Consider the following 10,019-nt stretch of genomic DNA (forward strand, 5'->3'; position numbering starts at 1 on the left):
ACTGTCGCACATGGAAGACTGGAGCAGTGTGACATGGAGGCAAGTTGCTGCTGTGGATAAAGGGGTGGCTGAGGGGGAGAAGACAGAGAGTGGTAATCAATGGACACTGCTCGTCGTGGACTAGTGTTATTAGTGGAGTCCCTCAGGACTCAGTGTTGGGTCCATTATTGTTTTCTGTATTTATAAATGATATTGATGATGGTATATCAAGCTTAATGTTGAAGTTTGCAGACGATACAAAGGTAGGCAAGGTTGTCAAGGACACTATTGACACTATGCTGCTGCAACAGGATCTGGAAAGGTTGAGCAGATGGGCTGAGAGGTGGCAAATGAAGTTTAACATTGACAATTGTAAAGTACTACACATGGGAAACAGCAACCCCAGAGCAACGTATCAACTCTGTGGTTCTACACTGACAGTGGTAGAGAATGAAAGGGACCTGGGGGTGGTTGTGCAGGCAGATATGAAGTTCTCTGAGCAGTGCAGATGGGCTGCAAGAGTAGCTCATGGTGTATTGTCAATGATATATAGGAATTTTTCTAGCAGGGATAAGGAGGTGATTATTCCCTTGTATAAGGCAATGGTCAGGCCATACCTAGAGTACTGTATACAGGTCTGGAGGCCTCATTTCAAGAAGGATGTAGAGCTGCTGGAACGAGTACAGAGAAGGGCAACAAGATTAGTGAATGGAACAAAGGGGTGCTCTTACGAAGAAAGGCTAAAGTTTTGCAAATTACAGTGTCTGGAGACTAGGCACCAGCGAGGTGATCTGACAGAGGTGTATAAAGCCTTGAATGGTTTGAGCATGCTCAATGCTGATGGGATTCTTCCTCTCGCTCAGAATAATCACCTGAGAGGGCATAAATTCAAATTGAGGAAAGACAGATGTAGGAAAGACGTGCGGAAATTTGCCTGTAGCCAGCGGGTGGATGGTTGGTTGGTTGGTGGAACAGACTTCCATCCCTTGTCATGGAAGTTGATAGCCTAAATAAGTTTAAGGCTCAGCTGGACAGGTATTTCGAACGAACAGAGGGGTGAAGTGGAAGTGTTTTTTTTTTTTTTTTTTTTTTGGCTGATGCTGCATAAGCTTGCTTTCTTGCATCAAATGCCTCTACTAATGCTAAAATGCTAATGCTAATGTATCCCATGCATTTTTCTTCTCTGCCATATATCTCATTAGTTCATCTGACATCCAGTTAGGCCTAAACCTTGAACAATATTTCTTAGTTGGTATATAAAGCCCAGTAGCTTCCAAGATAAGTTTTTTGAATGCTTCCCATTTTGAATTTGTGGTTGGTAACATCATCAGTTGTCCCACTGTATAGAATTTAAATACTGTCTCAGACCATCATAGTCGCCTTTACGAAAGCAAAAACCCTTCCCTTTACCCCTGATGGTAGTTACCTCTTTGAGTAAATCCCACTTCAGCACACTGTGATCACTGCCACCTAGTGGTTCCTTTATCTGCAGATTCTTAATGCATGAAGAATCACTACTGATAATCAGATCAAGAGTATTACTCCCTCTAGTTGCCTCCCGAACATGCTGATGTAGAAAACAATTATCCAATAAATCCACAAAAGCCTTGCTAGCATGTGAGTGACCAACCCACAAATTCCAGTCAATATCTGGGAAATTAAAATCCCCCATTATAAGACTCTGATTTACTGGCCCACTCAATTTCCCTGTACAGTTTCTTAGTATACTCATCAGAGTCATTAGGCCTATAGCACACTCCTACTCTCAATTTTGATCTCCCAATGCTTATGTCACACCATTGTTTGATTTACAATTTACATTGAACTTGCTTAATCCAATCCTTTTAATCCACATCTTGCTTTCATACATTTGCCTATAACAAGAGGTATTTCATGAATGCCTGTTATGCTTGCACACAAAAGCATAGTTAGACACTCCTTTGTCACTTTGTCTCCAGCATGTTTCCCCTCTAAGTCACTGCACAAAAAGAAAGACCCATTTCATCAGCATTTAATGTTTTCTGGTGAACATGCAACAAGTATTGATGGCAGGCTTTTTTTTTTTTTCCACTTGGCAATGGTTTCCATCAATAAGCTCGCCACAAATTGCTTTGAAGGAAATATTTTGACTCTATGGAGACTAACTTAAACAGCCATTAGATACTTTAAAGTCACTGGTGCCAATTTCTTCAGCAATTTCTAAATTTTGGTTTGAATTATAGGCTCATAGATGGGAATGTTTTGACTGTGTACCTGACTAAACCACACAAAAGTCAATTTATCCATCAAAGCACCTTTTGCCATAAGAAAATGTATGGTATACTGTTTTCCATTTTCCTGCCACTGTTTTAGTAAAGTTTCTTGATTTTTAATAATTGCTGTTTGCTGAATTATTGTGAAATTCTTACCCTGTCCTGGAACTGTGCACAGAATTTCACAATCATCCAGATTCTGTTCATTTGAAATTTACTACAGTACTATAACCACAGTACTTTAAAGAATAGATAGATGGTAGTGCCAGATATGCGAATTCGTTTTTTTTTAATTTTTTTAATATATTTTGAAGATCTAGATATACCATATGCGTTGTAGACTATGGAGTGGTTTCAATCAAAATGTCTGATTAAGTTTGACTGACAGTTTTATTGATGTAGCATGCATTTGTGGAGGACTCTAATGCATTTGCATTAGAGTCCATATGTAGGGTGTTTATTTTTTTTTTGGAGAAATTTATTGTACAGTACAATAAATTACCCCTGATGGTAGGGGTAATTTATTGTATGTACCTTTCAACTGTATTCTCACATTCAATGTGAATCAATCAATCTCTCTCTCTCTCTCTCTCTCTCTCTCTCTCTCTCTCTCTCTCTCTCTCTCTCTCTCTCTCTCAGCAATGGTGTCTCTCAGGTTTACAGTTTTATTGCTAAGTGATGCACATGCTAGTGAACTGCTTCAGACAGTCAAAACGAAGTTTGTAAATTCTAGATCAGCAGCAGTGAGCATATCAACAACATATTCTGAAACCTACTCCATAAATAATCCATGGCTATTAGAAGTCTAATTAGTGTCACTGTTACTGTAGTTACGTTGATGTTCACTTAACTTCGTGGCTAAAATGAAGACCTATGAAACAGTGTGCCTGTGTGTTACCAGCAATGAACATCTTCATCAAAAAGTTACCCTTGAAAAAATGTAAGTGTCCAAAGAAGGACAGCTATTAAAACGTCCACATCCATACGAGAGAGAGAGAGAGAGAGAGAGAGAGAGAGAGAGAGAGAGAGAGAGGTTGTTAACACGTAATTTAAAATACTTATGGCCAGGATCCAAGCCTGAGAGTCCACAATAAGGGGTGTCTGCTTTAGAGAGGCAGGTTTCACTGTATAATATTATTTTCCAACATTCAAATTATTGATGTAGCATGCATTTGTGGAGGATCAATATACATATGTTTCAGTTCAGGATCAGTATACATGTGTTGTTTTTTTTTTTTTACATAGGTTTTCAACTTTGATTTGAGAACACTGTTTTGGCCAGCATTTTGGGAAAATCATGTCCTTGGAGCTCGCAAATACATCCTCAAAGAAGATCCCATTACAATTCCAGCAGCCAGAAAGAGTTTGAAAAGGTAAAGTTTTTCAAGGATCATATTTTTAAAGAGAATAAATGATATTTTATATGAAATAATTGCCAAAGTTACTGAAAAGAATTTTATATGAAATAATAGGACACACGTCCATTTTTTATAACACAAATGGAAGAAGGATTGAAATTCTATTGAAAGGCACCAAGCTCTCACATTGCAAAGTCACCACTACCACTACCATTTTCCACATTCTGCATTATTAATAAGCTTGTTTGTTTATGGCACAAGGGCAACAAGGCCATAATATGCTTAACCAAGGTAAAAAGAATAAATGCAGTTTTATTAGTATGAGTTGTTATGGAAGTTTAGAATGTGTTGTACGGTTGTATCCACTTGAGAAGAATACAAACATTTTTGGCCATGTGTCATATCAGCATAGGAGGTGAGCAATACTAATTTTTATCATGGAAAATGAGGCAAAAATAGTTTGTCTATTTTACAGATGATAATAAATGTGCTGACACTAAACAGAGTATTACAGTGTGTGCAATGTACTAGATCAGTAGTCACAATCAGACGCATTGGGTGGGTATGGTCTATCTGTAGTTGAGCTAGTATGACTTCTTAATGCCTATTCTGGATACAGCACGATTTCATAAGTTGAAGTATTTCTTCACAGAGTAACTGACCTGGTATTGCCAGATGCATTGTCATTGTTCAACACACCAATTTATATTAAAAGATTGGTCTATAGAATTTGCAGCAATTCTGGTGGTAAAATCAGTGTTCATTTCCAGCAATCACAGCATTAGCATTATCATTAGCAAGGGCACATGATGCAAGAAAGCAAGCTTATATAGCATCAGCCAAAAAAAAAAAAAAAAAACCCCTTCTCATTTCATACATTCACTTGCTCCAAATGTTTGTCTAGTTCTGCCTTGAATCTGTTTAAGCTATCAACTTCTACAACAACAGATGGAAGTTTGTTCCAGCAATCAACCACTCGCTGGCTAAAGGCAAACTTCCGCACATCTATTCTACAACTGTCTTTCCTCAATTTAAATTTATACCCTCTCATGCGATTATTCTGAGCAAGAGGAAGAATCCCATCAGCATTGAGCATACTCAAACCATTCAAGGCTTTATACACCTCTATCAGATCACCTGGCCGGTGCCTAGTCTCCAGACACTGTAATTTGCAAAACTTAAGCCTTTCTTCATAAGAGAAACTCTTTGTTCCATTCACTAACCTTGTTGCCCTTCTCTGTACTCGTTCCAGCAGCTCTACATCCTTCTTAAAATGAGGCCTCCAGACCTGTATACAGTACTCAAGCTGTGGCCTGACCATTGCCTTATACAAGGTGATAATCACCTCCTTATCCTGCTAGAAATATTCTTGTATATCATTGACTAGACACCATGAGCTACTCTTGCAGTCCATCTACACTGCTCAGAAAACTTCATATCTGCCTGCACAATTACCCCCCCAGGTCCTTTTCACTCTCTACCACTGTCAGTGTAGTACCACAGAGTTGATACGTTGCTCTGGGGTTGGTTACTGTTTCCCATATGTAGTACTTTACATTTGTCAGTGTTAAACTTCAGTGCCACCTCTCAGTCCATCTACTCAACTTTCCTAGATCCTGTTGCAGCAGCTTACTGTCATTAGTGTCATTAACAACCCTGCCGACCTTTGTATCATCTGCAAACTTGGACATTAAGCCTCATATATACCATCATCAATATCATTGATGAATACAGAAAACAACGATGGACCATGGGAGACTCCACACTTTGCCTACAATGCCACACTGCTCCAATTTGTGCAGCAGTCTTCCATGTGCAACAGTATCAAAAGCCTTTCTGAGATCGAAATATATGATGTCAAAATTATTCTTTGCATCCAGTTCCTTTGTGACTACATCATAGTATTCGATCAAATTGGTCAGACAAGACAAGACTATGATGTAGTCACAAAGGAACTGGATGCAAAGAATAATTTTGACATCATATATTTCGATCTCAGAAAGGCTTTTGATACTGTTTTACATGGAAGACTGCTGCACAAATTGGAGCAGTGTGGCATTGGAGGCAAAGTGTGGAGTCCCCCATGGTCCATCGTTGTTTTTTGTATTCATCAATGATATTGTTCAAAATTGTTGAAGATAAACATAAGAAAGGCACCTGTGGTGCCTTTCTTATGTTTATCTTCAACAATTTCTCCTCCACTTTCCTCTCAGTTATTACAAAATCATCTAGCTCACTGCCAGAGTTTAATTCACCTCTGGAATTCCACTCCCTGAATAACTACTCCTCATGTGTGAATGTAGATGCAAAGTATTCATTTTGTTAGTTTGTTAAGCTACCTGAGCAGGATCATCAACAGTTGAACCATCGATATGAAGTGGACCAATCTGATTCATCCCTTTCCTTCTAGAGTTTACATAAATAAAGAACTTTTTGCTGTTTTTCTTTGCATCCTTTGCCTGCCTAACCTGTTTTGTGACTTGGTTACAGACCAGCTTATATCTATCATAGGCTTCTGTGTCACCTGTTAATTTATATGTATCCCATGCATTTTTCTTCTCTGCCACATGTCTGATTAGTTCATCTGACATCCATTTAGCATGAAAAGACGACTTGTTGACCGTTCTCATTTAACTTAAGGTGTTCCAGATCTATCTGAGTAGGCAATTATCATTCTTTGTATTATGATGTGTTGCTTGGATAGTACTAATTGTATCTGTGTATATATATATATATATATATATAAAACACTATGCAGTCTAGTTACTGAGTATGTGAAGTTTAGGGCTATATAAATAGCAGAGTTTCATATAGTTACTACATTCAGTTGGGGGTTTCTTGGCTATGGTGATATTAGAAAATAATGCAGCAGCACTAATGTGATTTTCAGTTTTAGATCCATTCATGTAGGTTGATAGTACAGAAAGTACCATGCATGTTGAGTTCTCAGTGCAACATGTATTTGCAATATTCTCACAGGCTGTAAATGAAAGGTTGATACGTAGATTTTGCATATATTAAATTGTAACTTACAAAATCTCTAGCTAAAATTAGAAATAAGATAATAAACCTGATAAAGACTATTAAACTATTTATTGAACAGAATTCAAGTCAAAAGAAGGCAATTTTCCAAAAACTTTATCACAGGAGCTTGATTTTCTTTGGATGCAGAAACACAGCTGCACAGTCTGTTCAGTGCTGGTCAAGACATCAAATGCAGAAATTGGGGGAGATATCAGAGAGAGAGTGTCACTTAGATATAAGAGATGCAGAATTTGATATAGGGAGAGCATAACGTGCGGAAAGTACAGATAGGATAGGAGGGGAGAAGGTTATGCTCTTAGTTAAGAAGCACATAAATTCTAAGGAAGTGCATACAGTTAACATGGGTAGCCATTTTTGTGTGACATAAGCACTGAGAAAGCAAAAATGAAAGTAGGGTGCGTTATAGGCCTAATAACACTGATGAGTACAAAGATCAGCTGTACAGAGAAATAGAGTGGGACAGTAAATGAGAATTTCTTATAATGGTGGATGTTCACGTTCCAGATTTTGACTGAAATTTGTAGAATGATCACTTGCACACTAGGTCTTTTTCATTCTCTACCTCTCTGAGTGTTTTTGCGCCAATAAAACCAAAATCAAATCAAATCAAACCTCTCTGAGTGTAGTACCACACAGCTGGTACGTTTCTCTTGGGTTACTGCTACCTATATGGAGTACTTTGCATTTGTCAATGTTAAACTTCAGTTGCTACTTCTCAGCCCATCTGCCTAACTTTTCTAGATCCTGTTGCAGTAGCATACTGTCTTTACTGTCACTAACAACCCTGCCAATCTTTGTATCATCTGAAAACTTGGACAGTAAGCCTGATATACCTTCATTGATAGCATTGATAAATACAGAAAACAACAATAGGCCCAGCATCAAACCCTGGGGAACTCCACTAATAACATTAGCCCACATAGAGCAGTGTCCATTTATTTCCACTCTCTGCCATCTCCCACTCAACCATCCCTTTATCCATTGCAGTAACTTTCCCTTAATGCCATACCGCTCCAATTTGTACAGTAGTCTTCCATGTGCAACAGAATCAAAAGCTTTCCTGAAATCCAAGTATATGATAACAAAATTATTTTTTGCATCCAGTTCTTTTGTGACCACATCATAGTATCCAATCAAATTAGATACTAGGAGGTTAGGCAAGCGAAGGCAGATTATGAGTAATCTTTGTCAAAGGATGTAAAGAAAAACAGTAAGGACTTCTTTACTTTTAAAAACTCTAAAAGGAGGGGGATGAATCAGATTGGTCCACTTGATATCATGGTTTTACTGCAGATGATCATTCTCAGATAGTTGCCAAACTAAATGAATATTTTGCATCTACATTCACACATGAGGAGTTATTCAAGGAAGACAGAGCCAGTTGTTTATCAAACTCTAACAGGGAGTTAAATGATTTTGTAATAACTGAGAGCAAAGTGGAGGAGAAATTGTTGAAGTTAAACATAAGAAAGGCACCTAGGGTAGATGGAATCGCTCTCTGGTTATATTTAAGTAGGTGGGAAAGGAAGGAAGCAAACCTATAGCCATAATTATGAGAGCATCCTTGGACTCAGGGGAAGTCCCTACAGACTGGAGATGTGCAAATGTATCTCCATTTCACAAAGGTGGAGGGATCTAAGGGTGACATGAGTAATTACAGACCTGTTAGTTTGACTTCTGTTCCAGGGAACATAATGGAGTCACTGGCTAAAGAAGCACTGCAGGATCATCTAGACAAGACAGTAGTAATAATTCATACACAGCATTGGTTTGTTAAAGAAAAGTCTTGTCTGACCAATTTGATTGGATACTATGATGTGGTCACAAAGGAACTGGATGCAAAAAATAATTTTGATATCATAAACTTGGATTTCAGGAAAACCTTTGTTACTGTTGCACATGGAAGACTACTGTACAGATTGGAGCAATATGGCATTAAGGGTAAGTTGCTACAAATAAATTACCTAGTATATAACATTTCTTGCGGTGATTGCGACTCGTCTTACCAAGGATCGACATTATTTCCACTGAATTTTAGAGTAAAACAGCACGTCCTCAGTTCATGTTTCTCATTCAGCAACGTCAGAATTAGCTTTTTTATGCCACTAACAAAAAACATTTTTGTTCAATGAGGCTAAAATACTTAAGTGTCCAACGTAATTATACTAGACTATTAATTGCAGAAACGATCAAAATTAAATTACATGATAATTCTATTAACATTCGCCATCCATATCTAATCTCCAATTCGTGGTTTTTTACATGCATGCGTGAAGACAAATAAACTCTATTTAAGATTTATTCTCACACATACTGTGTAATTTCCATTCCTGTGATCGTGACATACAGTCGAAAAGCTTTGTCAGCTTCAGGGAGGAAAATCGTTTTTCAAAATTTATGTTAAACCTTTTCTTAATTAAATTTTTTAATTGTTTTTTGAATTGTGCTCAATTGTTTTCAATTTATTTTTTACGTAATAATTTTGCATTAATGTTTTATTCATTTTAATTTCTGGAGAGTATCATATGAAAGTGTTCTACATATCATATTGAGTTAAATTTCTCTTATTCTTCTACAAACGTTAATAAATTTAATATATATTCACAATATAAATTATATATTCTAACTAATAAAAAATATATATATTTTGCCACTACTAACTTGTTGAAATCTTGACGTAAAGAGTTAAATTCCTAAAGAATTTGTATACTATTTGTTTAACTTCTACATGATTGTTATGTAAATTAATAAATATGCTATTATCTTTTATTTATATTTTTCCTAATTAAAAAAAACAAAACAATCTTATACCAATGTTCAGACCTTTTAGATTCTTAACTTACATTGGAGAAAACAGTATATTTTTTCTCATTATGTTATTCACTGATCTCATTTTTATATTACTTTTATTTTTTATTCAAATTCTATTGAATATTATGAAGTTAATATAAAAGAATTAAGAATTTTTACTAATTTAAGTTTATTTTTTATTTAGGCGGTATGTTATGTCCCAGATGGCTCGTTTAGTGGTAGCAGTTGGTATTTGGAGATTATTTGTTTCACGATTTGTAGTTACTAGGCACATATGGTTTTATGTGATATCCTTAGCCTTTAGACTTCAGAATATGCTAAAGATAATGATTAAGACATAATCTGACTAAGTGTGTATGCATGTCTAAAAAAGAAAAAATAATATATATATATATATATATATACACACACACATACAGTGGATACCACTTATTGTGATCACACTGGAACACAGCTTATTTGATAACAATAATCAATGTAATAATGATGCTGCTGTTCTGCATAGTGAAAATGTAGACAGAAAGAAAATCTTTAAAATCACTGAAAAAGCAATGCAAAATAATTTTATTTGACT

General features: G+C 36.5%; 1 protein-coding gene across 1 annotated transcript in view; it reads left to right on the forward strand.

Moving 5' to 3' along the window:
- Positions 1 to 9,786, forward strand: part of LOC150077408 (fatty acyl-CoA reductase 1-like) — a 28,726-nt gene extending 18,940 nt beyond the window's left edge. Inside the window, exons 3-4 of the mRNA XM_090385891.1 lie at positions 3,477 to 3,604; positions 9,630 to 9,786. Of these exons, the coding sequence (XP_090242017.1) occupies positions 3,477 to 3,604; positions 9,630 to 9,786 (285 nt within the window). The remainder of the gene's footprint in view (positions 1 to 3,476; positions 3,605 to 9,629) is intronic.
- Positions 9,787 to 10,019: the final 233 nt, after the last annotated feature.

Source organism: Mastigoproctus giganteus, chromosome 12 (genome assembly GCF_048544385.1).
Source record: "Mastigoproctus giganteus isolate SK-2022 chromosome 12, ASM4854438v1, whole genome shotgun sequence".
In the NCBI taxonomy this organism is placed as follows: domain Eukaryota; kingdom Metazoa; phylum Arthropoda; class Arachnida; order Uropygi; family Thelyphonidae; genus Mastigoproctus; species Mastigoproctus giganteus.